Here is a 23,170-nt window from a genome sequence, read left to right on the forward strand (position 1 = left end):
TCAGCGTATTCAGAGAGAAACATTCCAACGCGAAATATGTCAGACACGCCTAGCAGAAGTTTCGGTCAGGTTTTAGAAGTCTTCGTAGGTGATTGGTCGCTGCCGCGTATTTTCTAATATAGAAATTCCGTTCCCGGACACGGCACCGGGGAAAACAATTGCTCAGAAATTTCGTGATCCCGTCGGTCTACACGCCAGCACGTGCGAACGATATTCGACAAATCGCGTAACAATGTTCCGCAGCGAGTCCAAGAATAGGTTTCACGCGACACTAAGGACACCCGGTATATGTTTCTTCGTAAACGTAACGAGCATACGTTCGGTCAGGTTTCTAACTATTTTTGTCCGAGTATTTATTGAATGAATAATTTATTCGGTAAACAATTTACTAAATAAATAATTTATAGAACGAATAATTTATTAAATTAATTTCATATAAATATATTACGTTGGCCAAAAAGTTCTAGCGGTTTTCGACAGCGTGCGTTTCCTTTTTCGATCGTCGAAGACCTGCCAGATCTTTTCGGCCAATCTAATATTTTTATAATTCAACAATCATGAGTTAAAATATTTCTAACGTGTCGAAGTGACGAATGAGGATTCGAACAATTGTCCAGGAGTCTGGGAACTAGGAACGTAGAAGCGTAGGGATTTAAAAAGCATCTGGAAGTCCAGGAAAAATATTCGAAATCTTCGAAAACTTCGACGAATAAATTCACCGATGTCCAAATAATTTTAATACTAGAACTGCCGAACCCTAAACGCGACTAATGTATATTTTTTTATAAGAATGCCGAGACTGTATTTATTTAAATCATAATATAATATTATATTACAATATAATATTATATATTATTTAAATCATAATTTCTATCATAATATAAACTTCAATGAGAGGAAGTGTACCTAAAAATTTCTGCTAGAAATATTTTTATAATATCAAGGACTGTAAAATTGATAATCAGACTGGTTTGATAGTTCTAGTGCCAACGAAACCAAAGAACGCTCATTTTTCCAGTGCAAGAGATTTATTCAGATGTACGCGGGGGACTCGTCGCGCGGTTATCAACAGTTGTTAATTAGTTGGGGCGGCGTGTGTGACTAGAATCGCAGTCGGCGTCGATGTTGATTCGCGGGCCGCGTCTAAGTTGCACCGCCGAGGGCTAGTTAATTAGTATTAAATTACACTTTAATTAATTTCCGTACGCAACCGACGCCGAAACGAATCGCTGTCCGCCGGAATCGATACGCCCGGAACATTCTGTTACAGTAATCCCTCCGAGCTGAATTTTATAGAATATAATCGCGCCGCGATACAATATTAATAAGCGCGGGGGAATGGTTTCGCGACGAATGACGTAATCTGTATTAATAAACAGAAACGCAACCGTAACAACGAGCGACGAATTATTAATCACCGGGTACCCGGCGAACGTTTCCCAACTATTATTACCGTCCATTAATTAATTATTGTTAGGATTATTTTCGTTGCCTAGCACGAGCGCGCGCGCGCTTGGCGATGGCGGCGGCGCGGCGTCATCGTTCGAATGCCGGGAATTAGACTTTTCGGAGGAAATGTAATGATTGCGACGTCATTCCGAGCGCGGCTCGGGGACGGGGGAATTAATTATACCGAAAGACATTTAATATTCATGCAAATAGAGCCGGCGCTGTTGTTCCATTTCGCAAAAATATAATTAATAAACCGGCCCGGCCAAATGGCGAACGTTACAAGATTTTGAACAAAGGACTTTCGAATCACGTATTACCATCATTATTAGTATTATTATTATTATTGTCGTTATGATTATTAGAGATATTACCGAGAAATGGCAGCGCAGTGAGCGAAGTCGAGACGAACGAATTAATTAAAACGGAAAGCGTTTAATATTAACTCGAGTGGAACCTGAAACGTTGCTCCTTTTAGCATAAATATTCTGGCTACGGTGGCAGGTCGCGAATGGGATTCAGCGAAATTTTGCATCATCGGATAGCGTTTAACATTAGCTCGAATGGAACCTGATACGTCGCAGTGTCAAGCTGCAAAAAGAATTCAGCTAAACATTGAATCGGAACGCGCGGATTCAATTGCCGATAAATAACTCTGGCATTGTCCTTTTCCATGGAATTATTACAAAGTGAAGGGACAATAAAGATCGTTCGAAGCGACACGATGAAACGTCCGGTTATCGAAGCCGGAATAAAATGATCGATCCATCGAGCAGGGTCTGCTGCGTTTAGGTCTGGCAAATTAGAAACGGTAACTCGAGCGCGTCGAGTGGCTGGCGGGCGCTGGTTTCTGGAAGCGAAATGTCAAAAGCACCCGCGGGTTTACATCGATCCTTGGCCGCCCGGTTAACGCGGGCTCATATTTGCCGGCGAATCCAAACATAAACCGGAAGTTTCGTCGTCGATCGAAATATCTTCGTGGCTGGTTTTCGCGCGCGCGCGACGGGGAGGGGCAAGGTGGGGGGCAACTGTCGGGTTCCGAGTTTCGGACCAATATGCCGGGGCTTGGTGAAATATTTGACGCTAAGAAACTGGCTGGAAAGGAAGATTAACGGGCTCCGGAGTTTCTGCGGACTGATGGCCAATTAATAAACGAGCGGGAACAATGAGCGCCGTGGCACGGAACTTGTTCGGTTTATTTTGGCGGCGGTGACGGCGGCGGAACTTGTCGCGAACTCTCCCGCGATTAAGATTTAAACGGTCGCGGAAGAATTGCGAAACCGAAACGGGCGCGGAACCGCGACGATAAAAAGCTATTGGCGGTTGTAAAGCGGCAGAACTGCGGCCGGGCCGCTTGTAAAAAGATTGGACGCCGTGTGTACAGCGGCGGAACTTCCCGCCGCGATGTAAAAATAAGGAAAACGACCGCCCGTTAAAAACCGGGCACCGGGAATAAATAAAGTCCGCGCCGGCGGAAAACTTCGGCGCTACCGTTTGCCCCGCGGTTCCACGCTCGCGAGCAAATAGTCGGAAAGTTGGGGAAACAGAGACCCGGGCCGCCATGGAATTTAGAGGCGCTGCCGCGCGGAGCTAGGAACTAGGGACCCGGGGACTTCGACTCGCAAGAAACTAAAGAGCTCGCGACGTGCGGCGAGGTTTATGGAAAGTTGATGGTCCTCGGGTCTTCAGAACCTGGCTGTTTCTGCGTATTCAAGTCAAATATTCTTCCTAATTCGCGCTCAGATTGCGTGCAAGTATGTACAATTTGGGAGGAGGAGATACGATTATTCTAGGCTCGTTTATATATAGTTGCGGCTCGTTTTTATAGTTGTTGACAATCGGTAACTGTAAAAACGTATCTTCTCTCTCCATATGGTCCATTTTCGAGCGCAATGTAAGCGCGAATTAGGGAGAAATTACTGTATACCTGGAGGACCAGCATGTTAACTGTTTCATTTTACTGGCTACGGATTGGCCGATGCTTCTCGCCTCTCACTTTCTTCAGTATGTACCTCTAAAAGTTCAAGCCTGACGTTATTGGTCATTATACTCTTAAATCAGAGCTTCTACGGTCAAACTTTATTTTAGGGGACCAAAATTTGTCGATGTTTTATGCTACAGTCCCATAAATTTTGGTCAGGAGATGTCGAAAGTGTAGGTTTTAATGTGCGGAATTCGTTGGTTCAGACGTTACAAGTGTTCAAAGTTGAGTTACTCAGCCTAAGCTCAGCCCAGTGTCGATAACAGCCTTCACGCAGTTCACTGAGCGCTACCGCCAGATGGCGCGATAAATATCTTCAGCAGTGAACCAAAATAAACGACGTTATCTCTACCGCGTATACCTTATTAAAAAAAATCTCTAAAAAATAATTCTTGCGATAGTAGAAGCATAGGTCCGGAACCGAAACGTCCAGGGAGTGAAACCTCCAGGAAGCAAATATCTACGATAGTTCGGAAGCTGAAGAATCTAGGGATTCGGAAGACCAGGTACACAGGAAGTTCCGGACTTCAGAATTTAGGGACTCCGGGGGAATGGCGAAGCCGAAGACCATAATCTCTAAGTGCTTTATATATTCATGGGCTGCAGCGGTACCACGCAACGTAGAATACACGAAACGAATGATCGGCCGGCTTTCGCGCGAATACGATTTATGAAACGTTCGCGGGGCGGCTAGATGTGCATCGGAAGTTGGACAGCGTTACACGGGCCGGGGATTATCCCGCTTTATTTTAGTTCGGCGCGTTGCTATTGACGTTGAGAAGCTTGCTGTTTAGTGTCGTACATCGCGGCGGAGTCTCTCCTAATCCGCAACACGAGTAACGCAGTCGAGATTAATTGGGAGTCTGGCGCGGGTGGGATTTTAATAGTAGACCGGGAGTAGTCGGTGGTAGAACGTTGTTTATAGGAACTAGCGCCGCTAAGTTCTACGCGGCTGAGGAGCACAGGTATCCGGTAACTGGTAAACGGGGCTTCGGTGTTCCCGTGGATGGGAACTACTAAGTGTTTTAGGTACAATGTTGCTAAATAGGATTGCAGTTTACTGGGAAAGAGCGAATCCGTTGCAGCTTCTAGCTGGTTTCTAAAAAAATTAGCGATGTCCCATGGTCTGTCTCTGGCTTCGTCATTGGACTGCTTTGGCAAGGCTCTACGATTGAGCACAGATATTATAAAGATACAAAAAAAATTACTTTGTAAATTAAAAATATTTTTTTTTCTTTAACAAAATGATCATGTTCTAAATTTGTGTAGAAAACTGATAACGTGACCTTTATGTCTTACAAAAATCAGTGAATTTTTCACCTGTTATCTGACTGATCGTGGTTTTCAAAAATGGTAGAATTATAATATTAAAGGTATTAAATAATGAATATTGAACTTATAATTTCAATTAGAAATACATAATTTTGTCTATTACAATAATGAATCAATTATTTAGGTAACAGATAAATAATTCATCGATCATTATAGTACATATAAATTATATTCTAACTCTGTCGAATAATTTTGAACATGGTCGTTTCGTCGACGACAACAACTGTCTCCAAATTTCGAGAGGAACGTTTAGTTAACCTATTTGAATTTTTGCACAGAAAAGTAAGATGCCGAGGGTAGCCGATCTCCGTCCCACATTTTCGACATTTATGTTGGCCGGCGTAGGCTCGGTCGATGGAAGTCATACTAAACGTATTAAATGCCGCGAATAAATATCAATTTGATTGATCGGTATCGGGATCGTTTTCAAATCGTTCCGTTTCCCTCAGTCGTTGCCTTTTTCCCTGGGAGAACGCCGCGCAGGCAGCCCAGTCCGTTCGTTCCAGGCTCGTCTCTCTGCGCGGAGGCCCGGCGTGAGCGTTTCCTGGCGTTGATTTATGACTGTTACTTCGTGCCATTCCTCGTGTCAACGAATCGTCCACGTGCCGATACGCGAACACCGGGAAAATGAGCCGGCGTCGCGACGGCATTAGGCGAGCGATCGCGCGCCCTGAACGAAAATGATCTCCGCGAGAAGTCTTGCGGATCGCGAGGCCTACTCTGGCCGCCATCAATCTCGCCGTTCGTAATTTGGCCGCGCGGCTAAATCGGCCACTCCGTTGCCCGGAACAGCCCCGGCCGGGAAAAATATACGTAACACGGTTTCGGAGACCGCTGAGGGATCGAACGAAAACGAAAATGAAAACAAGAAGCGGCGGCGAACCCGGCTCTAAAAAGCTCCGAAGTAAATTCCTGGCCCCGCCAGGAAAAATTCCTCTTTTAACCGGGTTTCGGAGGCCGCTGTCGTTCGTCGGAGATAACAGGGACGCAATTAATCATGCTCCGGGCTGCAAGCTGGCCCACCGTGTCCAAATACGTTATGAACGTAGCGTACGCCATTGTATCGCGGCGTGCACACGCTACCAGACGCTACTGGACAACGCGGCCGATGGGGAAGGGGCGGCGAAGGGGCTGCCAGCCAGGGGTTCCACGGTTCATCAATAACCGGTATTTCCACCCCTTCCTGTCCGTCCTACGATTCTACATCCTTTCCATAAAACTAGCAAGACTGCAGTCGACCCTCTATCGTCCGGCAATTTATTAACCCCCGACCTCTATCGCCTTTTCCTACCGGCTCCCTTCCGTCAACTCGTTCTACGCGGAATTTATTATAGGCTCCTGTCAACGCGTTTGATTCCCTCGTGATGGAAGGTGTAGGTGCCGTCATGGAAGCTATTCCTACTAGGGACTTTGTCCAGAATGGGACTGGCAGCTTGCTGGCTTCTTCGCCGGATCCTGGACCGGCTCATTGTCACTTGGACGGAGCTAACTTGAGCTCAGCAGGGTCGGGCGGTAGCTAATTCGAACTCATCTAGCTGATTTGGCAAGCCTCTGACTTGAAATAATAATTAGTTTGCTCCGGTAGAAGGTGGACTCACCTAGCTTGGTCTATGTAATCTAGTCTCGGACTCTCGTAAATTGAACTTAGAGTCGGGTCTAGCCTAGTCTTGGTGTCAGGTTTCACCTAGATTTGGGGCCAATCTTAACTTAGACGTGGACCTGGTTTCAACCTAGGGTTGGATTCTCTCACCTATATAATCTAGACTTAATTTCACATAGATTTAATTCCATTTAATTCCTAATCTAGATTTAATTCCACTTCGTGTTACCTTGAATGTACCTAATCTAAATATGGACCTAGGTCCCATTTAGACTTGGACCCAGGTCTAACCCAGGCTTGGAGTCAAATCTAACTTAGACTTGGACTTAGGCAGAACATAGACGAGGGCTTAGGCTTAACCTAGACTTGGATCCACCTAACCCAGACTTAATTTCACATAGTCTCGACTTAGATTTGATTTCACTTCGTGTTGCCTTGGCTCCGCCTAATCTAGATACGGACCCAGGTCTAATCTAGGCTTGAAACCTGATTTAACTTAGACTTAGACTCAAGCATAGGTTAAACGTGGACTTAGGCTTAACCTAGACTTGGATCTAGATTCGGAACCACCTATTGCTTGTACACCCAATTCGAAAATCACGAAAGCTAGAGTTCGCATTGCACCGTCGAAATGATCACGGAGTAATCGAGTTCCGAATAAAAAATTCCACCTCGTTGTCGGGGTTCTGGCGACAGAGAGTCGGACCCGGCAGCGGCAACGGCAAAGTGTTTTCCGCTCCATTTTCCATCCCCTCTTTGTACACAAAATAAAAGTTGCCGATGCGGCATTGTCCGGAGTTTTTCCGTTGTTATCGGTCGAATTGTTTTCACCTTTTCATGTTCGGCCACCAGGTGGTCTTTTTTTCGGGAACAATGAATCGATACGGAGAAAAATGAGACCCGGTTAAAAGGAACGTGTCCGCGCTTCATCGATTCGCCGGCTATTCTAATTAGATCCGACGTTCTGCGCGTGTCCGTAGCACGCGCGCGAATTATCCGGGCCCGTGATTTTGTAAGTTACAGTCAGACTTCCCTCTCTGTGTTTAAATGAAACAACTCAATCAAAACTAAATTTCGTTGAAGTCCCGGCCACTGCAGACGATTCGGTGGGAAGGAACTGACGAGAGCCGCCCGGCGAGCTTATTTTAGTTAGGCGATCAACGGGCGATCAGCATCGACGCGCGTAAACCCGTCCGGCGCCTTCGACGCGAAAATCCGCGGCTGATAAGCGCGCGTCAAGGATTTGACAGTGACAGAAGTTGTTGCACGCGCTCCGCGCCCGATCCAAATTCCACGACCGGCCACCGAACTCTCGCCGCGTTCCCGCGATCCCGGGAAATGTTGTCTGTCTTCCAACGCGGCGCGGAGTTTGCTGACGGCTCAGACACACTTCGAAAATTCATGTCCCTTTTCAGCGAAGCGGTCGAGTCGTATATTTAAACGTGGATCGAGCCCCGGCGACGGTCCTTCGCTAAGCAAGTAGCAAACTGAAGAAAGCGGCCAAGCGCGAAATAAGACGAATGAGAGGGACGCGGAATGCCGAGGTGTGGGGGAAAGGGGGTCGTTTAAAGCCGAACAGCCTTTAGAAGTATCCACGCGCCGCTCTCCCACCCTCAATTTTTCTACGACCTCCGCGAACGCCGGACCATCGTTCCGCACATTTGCACCGCGCGCTGGCCGGGGTTCCTCGACACCCAGCGCCACCAGAATTATCGGCGAAACGTCAATATGCATTACTATGACGTCCGTTTGACCGTTTAGGCATAGCACACTCTGTGCAGCCCGTTATGTTGTGTCGAACCTCGGGCTCGCCTATTCTGCAGCCGCTGAAATGCTGCTACCGTGTTTCGTATTTGCTCTGACGTGCACTGTCAAGAACTTTTTAAGAAGTTATAGAAATTTGATAAAGCATTCCGCAGCCTCCATTTGGGCAGGGAAGAATATTGTTTTATAGAAAATATCATAGTAAAATAATTAAAAAGGTTATCGAGTCTGTAGTCTACACGTAGAACACTGTAACAGCGCCAACGACTTTACGAATTTTTATAGACGCGACCAGTGCAAGAATTGTTATAAAAAAAATACTCGTATGTTCTTTGATCTCTCCTTAAACAAAAAAAAATATTTTGTTGCCGGAAATTGCGGAGATCGGTGGCAGAAAAAATTTGCGCGCACAGGACCGCTTGATCCAAGTGACCGAAGTGACCAATTTGATAATTTGACAATTGTATTTATTTTCAAAAGAATTAGAATTAGAACTTTGAATTTTTATTATTATACCGCGGATCTACATGCACTAATAATATTATAATACAATAATATCCACGTCTCGGTTAATTTTGACCGGCAGCCAAAAAGGGTTGCCTGTTCCGGACTGTAGTCAGACTACATCCCTCGAGGGTTTCGTCAAGTTCACCCCCGCTTGCACTGAGAAACGAGAGAAACCTTGTACGAGTACAATGTTGAGAATGAATTTTGCAGCAGCCGGTTCCCCTGAATCTGATTCCAGCGGAGAGGGTTGAGGTCGTTTTCAGGGGCGGTGAAAAATCAATCGCGCGGACCGGGCCCTTATCAATGGCCCTCGTCGAATTAATCAACCCGTGATTCTTCCGCCGTGACCCTGCTACCCCAGCGCTAATTCGCCGGCGGCCGGCGGAAAAATTGTTGATATTAAAAGAGGCACAATGACGCGGCCGGCGGCGCGGAGGAGGAGGGCGGGGGTGGTATTGAAAATGTTGCCGCGCCGGAGATCATTGAGAGGCCGTCGAGTGAAACGGGTGGCGAGGGAAACACGTGAAAAGGACAAGTGACCTATCGAAATCGATATCCCGGCGTGTATTCATCGAAATCGAAACCCGCACGCGGGGGCACGCGGGGCCGGGGAACGGGGCTACCGCCGGCAAGGGTAACGAGTTTCTGTAGCGGAGGGATGAAAAATGGTGGCAACTCGTTTTTACACGGCTCGCCCGCACAACGGCCGGCCGGCTCCTTTTCTGTTTGTCCCGATATTTTATTAGGGTGGCCGAAAATTCGGATGAAAGTAAAATATCGCGTGTTTAATGTGTCACTCCGCCGGGAAATATTCGCCGGTCCGCCCTCAGCTCTGGGTCGTATTTGTTTGCATCTGCTCTTCCCGCGCTGCTGCCTTCTTCTTTTTAATTGAGGTTTTTCTGTATCTCCACGGTTTCTTTGACCGACTAATCCCAACAATGTTCTTCTCCCTTCATGCCAAACCTTTCCGACCGACCGGACCTTCGATGATTAATTAAATGAACACGCGGCTCCTTCGTTTGGTCCTTGACGCGTCCGCCGGGCTTCGTCGATGCTCACAGATTCGAGGAAGTGTACGAGCTTTTACCTGATTTTATGGGCAATTCTTAAGGCAATGGACTTCATCGCTGTGAAGCATTACTTTTTATTAATATAATATTAATAATTTAATAGCGGAATATCATATAGATTGAGCATAATAATATATTTTAGTGGTCTAATTCTTCCAATTTCAATTTCTGGTAAAATAGAATAATGAATATAAGTTCAAAAAATGAGAAATGAAATAAAGAAAAATAATTCTGAGATAATAGATGAAGTTATTTATTCATTCAGTCCAAAAATTATTTTTATATTCATCTTAATCTGTTTGAAATAAATATAACAAATACTAAAAATAACCTTGACCCCATTGTCTTGCTATCTAATATTAAAAATATCAACCTGGTTGAGATCGTTGGTACAGGTTTGCACGAGCCTCGTTTACAATTCTCGATCTCGAACACTGAAAACAATGTCCTCAATTTGATTGATATTACGTAGTTTGCGCAAACCGTTCGCAGAACCAATTGATCTCCGAATGCCTATTTCTCTCGCGTTTCTCCGGCCAAATGTATCCAGCAATTGAATCTCTCTGTTAAGTGATTTTAAATGTTGAAAGCCTGCCGCGCGCGGGCGGAACGCGAAGCTTGAGGCGAATCTGACAAAATAAAAAGCGTCCGGTTCGGAAAACCGAGGAAAAAGGCGCGCACGACAACGCTGACCGAGGCCGGCAAATATTTTTCCGAAAGAACAACGCGCGGCCGGGGCAACGATGCTTGCACCCTCAATATCGCGGCAAAAACACGGCATCAAGCGAATATCGACTGCCGCAAAAACAATGGTTTTTTTTCTTTGGCCCGGGGGAAAAACGACAACAACGGTTCTTCCATCTCCAATGAACGTTCTCGTCTAACGAGGGGCGAGCTTGATCCTTTCTGGGCCGCGCTTCAACATTATTTTCGCCGAATTCGTCTGTCACGATTTTTGAAAAAGAAAAAAAGAAAATGTCACGAACATATCCGCGCGCGCTGTACAAGTTTTTCCTCTGGCCGAACTGACCGGTGAAGAGAGCTTCGATATTTATCCAAAAGGCCCAAAGATGGTCAAATGCGTCCTCGAAATAAATCGAGTTTTCTTGCAAAGGTTTTCGATCGCTTCGACAGAGTTCGCCACTTTCGAGAATTTTAAACAAAATACACGTCGATAACAATGCTGAAAAATGTAATACCGTAAAAACTGCGAATTTCGCGGTGTTTCGATCGCTCAAATGTGAAATCTGAATTTTTAATTAGCCCGCGACGGTCGCGAGCTCGCGCAACGCGCTCACGTCGCTCGATAACATTTATGAAAAATCCAATCCCGTCCAAATCGAATGTTTTGTCCGCCATTTTATTTCGCCCGCTTCTTCGTTTCCCGTTGAATAAAAAAACCAGCGAACCTGAACCGAACCGCCAAACAACAGAAAAAAAATCACGAAACGATCGCAGCCTAGATTCACGAATTTCGCGGATCCTTTCGGTGAGTCGAGTCCTCCCCGGATTTTTAAAAAGTTGATCCGCCGACTAAAAATTCTGGAAAAATTCAGAGCGTCGTGTCCCGTTCGCCAGGAGATCCACGAATTTCTTGATGATTTTCCGTCGAGCAGAATCGAGAAAATCAAGCGTAATCTGTTAACTACCCTCGTGGTAGCGCGACTCGAAACTTGGCTGCGCCCTTTGCCGAACTAACGAGGTTAATTATTTTCATTGGAACGGTTTAGTCGGAGCGTAAATGTCAGCCGGATTAATGGACAGGTAAAATGGATTGATAAAGACGGACGCGTAAATGCTTCATTGAAAGTTCCGCGGCACAATGGCGTCCCGGCAATCTGATAAGCCGTTGGTGCTTCGGAGACGATAGAGAGAGTGAGAGAGAGAGAGAGAGAGAGAGAGAGAGAGAGAGAGAGAGAAAGCGTGCGAGAGAGAGAGTGAGTGAGAGAGGGAGGGGGGAGAGAGAGAGAGAGAGAGAAAGCGAGCGAGAGAGAGTGTGAGTGAGAGAGGGAGGGGGGAGAGACCGAGCCGCGAGAAAAATATTTCCCCCGTTTTCCTCGCCTGGAGAGACACTCCGAAACTTTCCTTCTTCGGCGCACTTTTCCGCGGCCGCACTCGAGCGTATTCCGTCCCGGAAGCAACACGCTCCCCGCTTATCTGGAAACTCGTCCGCGATGTTGGGCGCTTTCGTCTGCTCTCCAAAGAAAGGAATCTGGGTTTCCTGTCTGCGGTCGGAAACGTGCCCGAAGGGCAAAAGTTACGCCACCCGGAGGGCAAGAGGAGAAAAAGAACGTCGCGGGCGGGGCGGGAGGGAGAGGAGAGAACGTTATGTAAGTCAGAGCAGAGAACAGCGAACCTACTTGGAATTCTAATGGGGATAAGACCATCGCGCAGCCTGTTGCGCCGCAGCACGTGCTCCTATTAAAGTGTAGCTGCGATCTTGCCCCCGCTATAATTGTCACGAAATCAATTACGGCCCTGGGAACCCGGTGGCCATCCCTGTTTCGATCAACATCACGTTGCACACCACCAACGCCCGGCAAAATATTCGCCGCGTCGTACTTCGTGAAATTTATCACGGCGGTTGTTTATGCGAACGAATTGTGTTTATCGTTGGGAACGGATTACATTTTCTATAGCGAGCGGGTCATCGGGAACAGATTTATGAAATGTTAACTTACGTAAAAAATACACGGACCGATGGTGACGTTGTTTGCATCTTTTGTTGGCGCAGTTTTGACGAGAATTTTGAGCGCGATAATATTAATGCTGCTGACGAAAATAGATGTTGATAATGGTCGTTCGTTAAAAAAAAAAAAAATACACGCGTTCTAATAATAGCGACGTTGTTGGCGAATTTTTGTTGCTGCGGTTCTATTCTAGAATTTTCGGCGCGTCGAAATTAATATCGATAGCGAAAACAGATTTTGAAAATATTCATTCGTTTTAAAAAATACACGCGCCGGTGCAGACGTTGTTCGCGAATTTCGTTGCTGCAGTTGTATCAAGAATTTTTTAGCACGCTGATTGACGATATCAGTGCCTGCAAAATTTATTGCTTCGGTTTTGTTAAGAATTTCGAGCACGATAATATAAATATTAAATTAATCATCGAAGCTTCGTGGCTTTTTGAATCGAGTTCTGAAAAATATTAGCGCCAGAAAGCTTTCTAATGCTTGCTAAATTTTTCGTAATTATTACTACGTTACCGAATTATTTATTAAACTATTTACTCAAGCGAACCGTCTCGGTGTATCGAAGCGGATTTATTTTTCCCGCGAAAACGCAGCCAGTGGGAATGCCCCCACCAGCGACAAGCGGTGACAGCCGACGGTGGCCGAACATTGTCGGGGACACGCGACTGTCTCGGCGCGACATCGACCAGTCAGGAAGCCGGCAGTTTCTGCGCGCGTTCAGTTTTATTTTGAACCGAATTTCGAGCGCGGTGCAAGATCCAATAATTTTTCATTTTGCGATTAAAAGTGGTTGCGGCGGGAAACAATTTTCTTCTGTAGTGTGTGCGTGTGTCTGTGTGTGTGCGCGCGCGCATTTGCTTTGTGCGATTTATTGTTTCACGTCCGCTAACGCTTGGCGGACCTATGGGCATGCGCAATAATTTGAAAATGGATCCGTACGGCAAGAGGGCTTTCAGACGGTGGATGCATATTTTGTCGGACGTGAGTCTCTAATAATTGCTTGCAATCCGTTGGTCCAGCGTTCGTTTTATTTCGTTAATTGTATCGCGCACAGAGTTCGGAGACGCACGGTGTCTGGCGGATCGGTGATCGTGTCCCGGGACAACAAAAGCCCGGGCACAGCGTCCCAATGGAAATACAGAGTGTACAAGACAGGATAAAACAGGACAAACAGGACAATAAATGGGGGTCTTTTCTCCGCAGGCCGTGTCGGGTCTGGTTCTTCTCGAATAATGTGACAGCTGATTTTTATTATCGGGGTCGGCTGGAACGGTCCACGAACGCCGTCTGCCTTTGCATTCTGTTGATGCACTGAAAAAATTATTAAATATCATAACGGTCGAAAAACAATCCACCGTATACGTTGAACAAAAATTTACATCAAAATTCTAACAGCGGCCTTGTCAAATTAGGAAACATTTGAATAGCAGGAGAAGTCTAATTCAATTATAAACGGATTAATGTAAATAAGGGGCGTTCCGTGGGCGGGGCGACGCGTCTTGGCTCCTCCCACTAGCTCCGCTTTTTAACCGAATATTGTTGCATCGGTAATTCTCTGGAGCAGACCTTATCGAAATAGTAAATGTTTAAACGGTGGATGAAACTGTATTCAATTAACCGTCCCGCGTGGCTCAAGGGTCGGTTCTAAAATTTGTACGACGCGGCTGTGTCGGACAAAGGGCGCAATGTGACCGGGCGCAGGGGTGGTTGGTTAAATAATCGTCACATGTTTATCACGGGGAATACTTCAACGTGGTTTCGGGGCTCGTAATGGCGAATCCCCGAGGCTGATATCTCCTTTAACGAGCAGGTATGACCACATAATGGAACCCGACCATTGCCCAGGGTTTTCCTCATTTGCAGCCTCTAAGACCCCTCGGGCTCGTTTACCAGCAATGATATAAAGATTATCTGCGTGATAAAGCGTTTTAGGGACACGGTCTCTCCTGGACAAAGCTTGCGAATTATGCACACCGGATGTATTCAGCCGCGATGCGGAAATACTTTTGCCCAATTTGGAAGCATTCATTCGTTTACAAAATTGGTCAGCGTCTATTACAGTTCCTTACTATGCGGTGACCAATTACTGTGCCTTCGGTTCGCTTTCCGTTAAACACGTAAAACGTGTTTAATCTTTTTATCCCTTCATTTTGCTCAGTTTCGAATGAAAGTAATTAACATTATATTTATCGAATAAGACGTGTTAAATCATTTTATTTCTTCGTTTCGTTTATTTTCGAATAAAAGTAATTAACATTATATTTATCGAATGAGACATTAGATTACTGTATGCCATCGTTTCGTTTATTTTCGAATACCAATAATTAACCTTATATTTCTCGAATAAGACGTATTGAATTTTTTTTATTAGAAAATAAACACGATCACAGGTTAAAAGGTCACCGGCTACACTATTCTATGCTGAAATTGATTTGATCATTTCTTTATCATCAATATAACAATACGACCGACAATTTGATCGAGAAATCTGCGTTTCTCGGCAGAGTATATTCAGTGTGATATTACGGGTTCGTTCGTTGTTTCCTACGATCGTTCAAGCCGGAGCGTTTTCTAACGGAATTGGAATGTTGACTTCCGGTTGGCGGAGCGCATCCTCCCTCGTTATCAGGCTGTGGGAGGAGGTCACGGTGCCCATTTCCTACAAGCGATTTTCCGCGAATTGCCTCCATTATGTCCAATTATCGGCTCGGATGAAGGAAGACATATTCTCGATGGAGGGGGCGGCTCCGAGCTGAAGATGGGCCAGCCAGGGGCGTGCAAGAAGGACCAGGGAAAAGAGAATTTTTATTACGCTTTGAAGGAAAGAGGCTTACACGGAAGGGTTACGCGGACATTTTATCATGAAAGCGGAGGAAATTCTCTGTTAAAGAAAACTCCGAATATATTCTCTACCCTCTGTTTGGGAATGTTTGAAGAAGTCGAAGGATGTCGAACGACGTATTTTTTGAATTAGTTGGGACTTGTTCATATTTTGGAATCTATCGATTGCCGAATTTCCGGCGAAGGAGAGCTTAGAAACTGATGCGCATTTTTTTAACCGGTGTGAGAATGTTTGACGAAGTTTCGAGGACTTGAAAGCTGTCTCTTTTAACTTTTAAAACCCTGTTGTTATTTCATTTTGGTTAGAATTCATCGGTTGATAAATTCCAAGCGATAGAGAAGTCTGAAACCGAAGCATACTTTTCTGGACAGTTTGAGAATGTTTGACGAAATTCGAGGAGGTTGGAAGACGTCATATTTAATTCGTAGAAGCCTCTTCTTATCTTCGAGGTTTTGGACTTGCTAAAATTTCCAGTGAAACTAGAAAAAAAACTGCTGTTTGATTCTGTTTGGCGAAGATTGAGGACGCGTTTGGTGGTCGACAGAATCGCGGTTCGACGTTTCGGTTTAGGATTCATCGATTCTCGAATCGCAATTGCACGGGTAGTAGGGAGAGGATGTTGAATGAGAGGAAGAACGAAAAGTGGGAGAGAGAGAGAGAGAGAGAGAGAGAGAGAGAGAGAGAGAGAGAGAGAGAGAGAGAGAGAGAGAGAGTGTGTGAGAGACGGAGCGCGGCGCGGAAAGTGGAGATGTTGGAACACGTTGTCCAGGCACGAAGAGGTCCTCGAGGTCGTTGCCGAGAGAGGTTGAACGGCACTCGAAGTCAACCTTATTTGCACCATGAGCGCGTTCCTCGTGGCTTGCATCGGGCCACCTAACCTGCCTTTGCCGGCAAGGGAAACGCCGGGCAATTAAGCCTCTTCTTCTGCGATCGACAGCCACTCGCGTGGCGCGTCGTTTCGCCCTCGACATCTCGAGTGTCTCATTTGATAGCCTCTTCCTCGAAATTGCTCGGCCTGGACGTGGCTCCCGAATTGGACACTTCCAGACACTTTTCTCGCCCCTGAATTCGCTGCTGGAATAGCGACGCGAGTGCCACAGTGGCGCCACCTGTCCTGGCCACCAGATGGCCAACGAAATCATCGCTGTGTTGCTCGCTAGTTCTCGCGATCGCTGCTCGCGCGGGCGTCCTGCGCGCCTTTCGTCTTCTAAACAAAGTTAGGATATTCTATATACTTCATAGAGTTCCTTTTTAGTTATTTAAAAATTATGTTATTAATTGCTTTTTTGGCTGATCAGACGTGTTATGTTAAACGATGTATCGGTGTTGGCCACTCTTGAGACTACGTTGCCTTCTTAATATTTTTAATAAATGACAGTTTTATTTGTTATTTGTTATTTCTTCTTTCTGTTTAAATTTTCTAATTATCACGGTTTACAAAATTGTTGGTAGTTCTTCCCGAAGATTTAGCAGACAGGTTTGGTATGTTTCATAAAACAGGTTTGGTATACTTCGCTGAAGTACACGGGACTCATTGGATCGGCCTTAAGAGGGTTAACTAAGGAGGGCAGTCTTGTCATCAGCCTGTAGAACATGCAGACTATACTTAAAAATCGATGAGGCAGTTAACTGTTGATACAGTTGGTCTAGAGTTGAGTTTAGAGTTGCTTCAATTAATGAAGCAACAACAAAAAAATTAAATTAAATTAAATGAATAGAATTAAATGATAATTAAATGAATAATTAACTAGTCCCTCCTGGTATCGTTGATCTGCACTTAGGCCGCTCAGGCCCTCCAGTTAGGATCGAGGAATTTCTTGGAAGAAGTTCGACTTCGTGCTAGGTATTTCCGGTCCATCCGGACGATCAGCTTCCATCAATGTTTCATAGGGGTTTCGGAGAAGTCAGGAGAACATTGTGTTTAAATCTCGAACAAGCACCGCCCTCGGTCGGGTTCCAATAAAAGTGAGATCGTTTCCGGTGTATTTTACGAGGACTACTCCGGCCCTCTCACCTGTCTCGGAAATTTACTCGTATTTATCGTCGTTTCTTATCGTTGCCGGAGCTTTGCAGAGCCGGAGCACGTATAAGCAGCAGCTTTACGAGGTTTCCGGCGTGGCCATATTCCACCGACTGTCTCTACGTTCCGTTTCCACGGGTTCCCTATTCCGTTGCCTCTCTATCTCCCTCCCTCTCTCTCTCTCTCTCTCTCTCTCTCTCTCTCTCTATCTATCTATCTATCTTTCTCTCTCTTTCTCTCTCTTTCTCTCTCTTTCTCTCTCTCTCTCTCTCTCTCTCTCTCTCTCTCTCTATCTTGCTGGTCCACCGGCTGGAACCCTCCATGTCCTTTTCGCGGAGTCTGTGAAGATGAGTTCCGAGTCTTCTGAAGTGGCTTGAGGTGGATTCGAGTAGCGGGAAGCCTCGAAAGAAGGCCCCTGGGCAGCAGCTAACCTTTGAAATTAAACCCTCGACTTCTTTTGATCCTGCTGGTAATTCTTCTACCCCTTAACCTCGGTCGACAGGAAAGTAGAGGCCGGGGAAAAAGTTGCTCGGACAGGCTATTCACCGGGGCACGCGGATTCGGCGCTGGCCCGCTTCAATTCGTGCCCACCGCATTGTCGAGATCTCCTCTCGCGACTTATTATGCCGATGCAGATTTTCGGCGAGGCCCGTGAATCTGCACTGCTGCCCGGCGCATCAAGAACCCTAGAGACCCCGTAAATAATTTCGTTTACGAATATTTGTTTCTTTTTTCTCGTAACCGAAAGGCGTCCAAATTTTGTAAACATTTCTTTAATCGTAGCGGAGCTAACTTCGAAATTGTAAATAATTCAGTTTATGGATTATTTTTCGAAACGAGAAGTTGTCTAAATTCGTTCGAAATTCAAAAAAAAAAGACGCCAGTCGAGCTCGTTTCTAATTGTTTTTCGTTAATAACTCGTAAACGAAGCCGCGGATTGCATGTTCTCCAAGGAAGAAGTTACGTTTCCCCGAAACACCATAATTTCGGGACACCCTGTACATTCGAAGCAGCGATCGCTTCGAATCGGATGTCGCTTTAGCGAGAGAATATTCAGCGCGGCGAATTAAAAGGAACCGGGAGCCGAATAATTGCACGAATTACATAGTCGATGGTACGGTATAATAGTATATCGTAATGCAATTAAAAAGTAACGAACCATGTACGATAAATTTCCTGCGCGTCGAATTATCGTCAAGCACGTCTATTATGCATTATATCTGCGCGCAGCCCGATTATCGAGTCATGTACGATAATACGCCATTATACGGACTCGCTAAGGAACTCGTTGCATCGCATTCAATTCCTGCGGAAACCTGTCCGGAAACTGGGACACCGTTCGATTGGACCTCGCGTCTTCGCTTCTCTCGAATTATTAATATAATTCGGACGTTAATTACGTAATTTATCCGGTGAAACGGTGGCTATAGGACGAATAAAGCGAAACGTTGTTCGTTCGTTTCTTTCATGCTGCTGCAACGCCCGGAATCGATGCGTCTCATTGGACAGCTTTCGCGAGACGTGTTCCTAACCTATAAAATTATTAATAACTCCCGCATTCTTTATCCGAATGTCTTGACAAAATTCCATTCCTTAACAACTTTTATTTGGAACGCTTGCTGGACCACGCCGTCGAGCAGGTGTCCCAATTTCCGTGCCTTCGAGCCAATTTCTGCTTCGACGAAGCTGTCATTAAATACAGTAATTTCTCCGTAATTCGCACTCAGATTGCCTTGCGTCTCGTTTTTTTTTGTAGTTGGCAATCGGTAACTATAAAAACGAGCCGCAAGGCTCGAATATAATCTGAGCACTAATTTTTATTTATTGCACTGAAAATATATTTCGATATTTTCAGGCATCTCTCGGTCTTTGGAAATATCTTTTTGCGTGAGAAAATTTAATAATTTATATTTAGTAATTTAGTAATTTAATTTCAATTAAAAAAGGGGCATGCAAGATGTAATGCTTTTCTCTTGATCGTACACGTTGATAGGTGAATCAATTTATATATAAAGATTTTCTTTTCGCATAGATTTTCTTTTAAATCCGGGGGCTCAGAAATTGGGACATTGGCCGTACTCGTTTCTCAAATATTGGCTTAGGAAGTTCCGCGGAGCTGTTGTAGTCGTTAAGCATCGTGTCTCTCGATCCGTTCGACGCCGGCAAGTCTTCGGCAGCGGGAAAGGCGGTTGCGCGAGGAAGAAAAAGAATGAGTTTCGAGGTTGCAGAAAGCGGAGTTCGGCGGAAGGGCGAGGGTGGCGGATGGGCGAGGGTGACGGGAGGCCGACTGGGAAGCAGAGAGTCGATTAGATTGAGCCGTGATTGAAAATTCTGCCCGCGGCAACAACGGTTTCGATTTAAATGTATCCGCGAGCGAAAAGTTTCGTTACTTTTACACGGGGTAACCAATGGGGTCCCGAGTTCTTTCGAGGGTTATTCGGAAGTCGGCCAGAGCGCGCGCGCGCGCACGCGAGACTTCCAAGCGGCAGCAGACATTTTAACGAGAACTAATGGAATTTTAAAAGCGCATTGCGAGAAGCAAATAACAGTTTCCCCGATCCGCGTTGACGCGGCCCGATAACGGAGTGGCCGGAGTTTGTCATTGTTTGAGATTGTTCGACGCCGATCCCGCCTCCGGGAATGCATTTTTCACCGCCGCGTATTTTCTTTCTATGTTGCAGGTTAAACTCGACAAGAGCCACAATAGCAAACCTTCGAGAGTCATTCATATCAGAAACATCCCGAACGAGGTGTCGGATGCCGAGGTCGTCCATCTTGGTACACCATTCGGTCGCGTTACTAACGTCCTCGTTCTCAAAGGCAAGAATCAGGTGAGTGACGATTATCCACTTTCATTTTTTTTCATTTTAATACTGGATTTACGGAGCACCAACATCAGCTGTTTTATGGTAGCTTATAAAAGTAACAATAAGACGTTTGTTATGATTTGTTATCAGTGTTATTGTAATATTTGAATAAATAATTCACAATCGTATCTTTACAATCTGAATGATCGTAAATTAAAATTAAATTATTAATCCGTCATTTTCACGGGTTCCGTAAACCTAGTGTTAAATAAATGATATCGCTGCATTTAAAAATTTCATATATGTTAGAGAGAAAAAATGTTTTCTTAAATATTGTTAAAGCAAATAACGTTCTCGGAACCTCCTTCAAGCGATTAAATTTGTCTATCAAAAACACGTATTTTAAAAAATTATTCATTGTTCTACTTCCTTTAATTATCGAGGTATTTCCAAAAATATATAGTTTCTATCCTCAATTCTGAGGACGGAAACCATTTTCTTTTCAACCCCTCGATATGGATCGCTGCAGATATGAAAAAATACGTGTGAAATATTTTTCATGAAACTATATTGTACCGAAATCTCATAAAAACCGGCGTGTTATTGGAAACGTTCCCCTGTCAGACTCGGCAGTCGAGTGCAAAAGGTTGTGTGTTTGGTTAAGTCCGTTTATCTGAACGGGAACGTCGGTGATTTGAACGAAGAATTACAAGTAGCGGTCGTGATCAGAATTATACAAATCCGCAGGGTTATACGAACCGGTTGCCACCCGCCGAATTCATATAAATGGAGTCCCACCGTATTTCGAAAAAGGGGAAGGCCGACCAAAATTTGTCAATGTTTGCGCAAACACGGCGCGTCCGGGCCAGCTGGCCGATATCGGGCCGGCCGGTCGAAATTACCGGCGGAATCCTTGCTCAAACAATATTTACGTACTCTCGGTGTACCCCGGCTTCGCAAAAACACGTTTGATCCGCGTCTGGAATTCGCGTTTGTGCCGCACGAGCGGCCCCCTTCGCGACCCGGACGCGGATGGCCAGGCGCGCAACAACAGAAACAATCGAATCATCGATTCACGGGATCCGAGTCGATGATCGGCCATTTAGGTATTATTATCCATTATTAACCGTGCGTTTGCCGCGACGCACAGAGGCTGCCTGCACAAAGGCGACCGCCTCTCCCTCCGACGTCCCCGGCCCCATCCCCCTTTTTCCGCCTCCCACGCGTCCCTTATTCGCTGCCGGCTTTATTCGCCCCTCGTCGGCGGCGTTCCATGCACCGTAGCGTTATTATTCTGGATAGAACGCGATTTACCCCCTGGTCGCGGTTTGTTGAGTACTCTTTCACGGTGATCAAGCCGCGTTTCTGTGTCCTTTGATTGGCAGGCGTCATCTCTCTTTCGGGCACGGCCGCATTAACGGCGACTTGAACCGTGCAGCGAAACAGTCGACGACCGATTCTATCGTCGCTGGAAAATGTCGGGGCTTGAGCGATAATGTGTTCTGCTTCTCGATTGGTTCTGATGCGAGACGGTTGTTCTACGACTCTTTGCTTCGGTTCGAATCGTAATGGCGTGTGAGTCACGTTTTCCTCGTTGCGAATCGTTATGATGGAAGGTCACATTTTTCTCGTTCTGAATCGTAACGGCGTGAGTCATATTTCCCAAGGAGTGTAATTGTTTACTAACACGTGCATTGTTTACCGGTCAAGTCTATCGTTATGATAATTTAGCGTTAAGTTAGTTCGTAGTATCTTTATAATTTATTCGATTTGTCTTTTTAATAATTTTCTTAAATATGACTTGCATCGCTATGATTTTAACTCACACGTTTAACCTGTGTCCAGTTCGTTAAGTAATGCTAAGTAATTGGACAAATTGCACGAACTTCTATATCTTACTTAAAAATATCCGTTGAAAAATAATTTTGTTCCTTCGGAATTTTTATCTATCGAATACGAAAGGAAAATTGAACTTCTATGACAGAATTGAAGCGTAGGCGATGTAGGCGATGTTCCTGAATTTTTCTCCAGGAAACCAGATATCCAATCGCTCTGAAATTTTCAGAATAATTTCAGACATGCTTAAGGAACGCGTACAAATTTTGCCGTTGAAAAATACGCCGCAGAAACGTAGATACAGATATATTAATGCCGCACTCCGAAAATCGTGGCTGACAATTTGAGGCAGCCGCCGCCAGGTGGCCACTGAGCCAGGCCTATTTCCCGCGAGTGATCTGACACGAAATTTTGTATTTTCACAATTAGAATAGACGTCCGCCTATGGGAGGCTGCAGAACGATACGATACATTTCCCGGGAATAATTCATCACTTATATGCCCGCGTACATGGGCGCGGCATAAATGAATATTAACCGTCGTTAAACACGTATTTATCGTTGATTACGAATTCAGCCGGGGAATATTTCAATCTCCAGCATGAGCAGTCGGTTGTGCCACGGTTTTTACGCTCGCGTTTGTAATTATGTAGCGACAGGCGAACGTTGTAATAATGTAACGTGTTGACGATTGCGAGCCGGCTACGGCGGCTAAACGCGACATGAAATTGCTTTCACGAGACGATTCGCGAAGTGAGCGAACTTGACGAGAAATTAGCTGCGAGAGAAAATTGTTCGATGCCAGTTAACCCATTCCCGGAGCAGGGATATATCGAGTTTGCGACTGAACACCCCGCACCCACCCCGTCTTTTCTTTTGTGCGGCACGATTTAATAGGAGCGTAGGGGCACGGTTCGCCTAAACGGTCTCGGCGAACAGTGCATTTCCTCGGCTAATGCGCATGTAATTTGCCCGGCAAGTAAATCTCTTCATCTGGTTCAATGCGGCGGGTCTGTGCGTCGATGCATTATTTTAATCCCCTTCGGTATAAACAAACCAAGTTCGCATTATCGTACCTGTTGTGTAGTCGCAGCTCTCGTACACATGTTCGCGTTCACGCTGGCCCGCATTAAATAACCCTAATCAAACTCGGACCGAGGATAACACACCTACCTGTTTAACGAGCTTCTGCTAAGCCAACCCCCTGTTTTCATCAACTGTCATTTTTATATGCAGTTTACCTGGACGGATTATCGAAATCCTTGCA

At 45.5% G+C, this 23,170-nt stretch overlaps 1 protein-coding gene across 13 annotated transcripts in view; it reads left to right on the forward strand.

Moving 5' to 3' along the window:
• heph (polypyrimidine tract-binding protein 1 heph) overlaps window positions 1–23,170 on the forward strand; it is a 492,203-nt gene that overhangs the window by 347,600 nt on the left and 121,433 nt on the right. For all 13 annotated transcript variants that reach the window (XM_076521472.1, XM_033471509.2, XM_076521471.1 and 10 more), the window contains one exon: window positions 19,943–20,092. In XM_076521472.1, coding sequence (XP_076377587.1) covers window positions 19,943–20,092 — 150 coding nt within the window. The remainder of the gene's footprint in view (window positions 1–19,942; window positions 20,093–23,170) is intronic.

Source organism: Megalopta genalis, chromosome 5 (genome assembly GCF_051020955.1).
Source record: "Megalopta genalis isolate 19385.01 chromosome 5, iyMegGena1_principal, whole genome shotgun sequence".
NCBI lineage: Eukaryota > Metazoa > Arthropoda > Insecta > Hymenoptera > Halictidae > Megalopta > Megalopta genalis.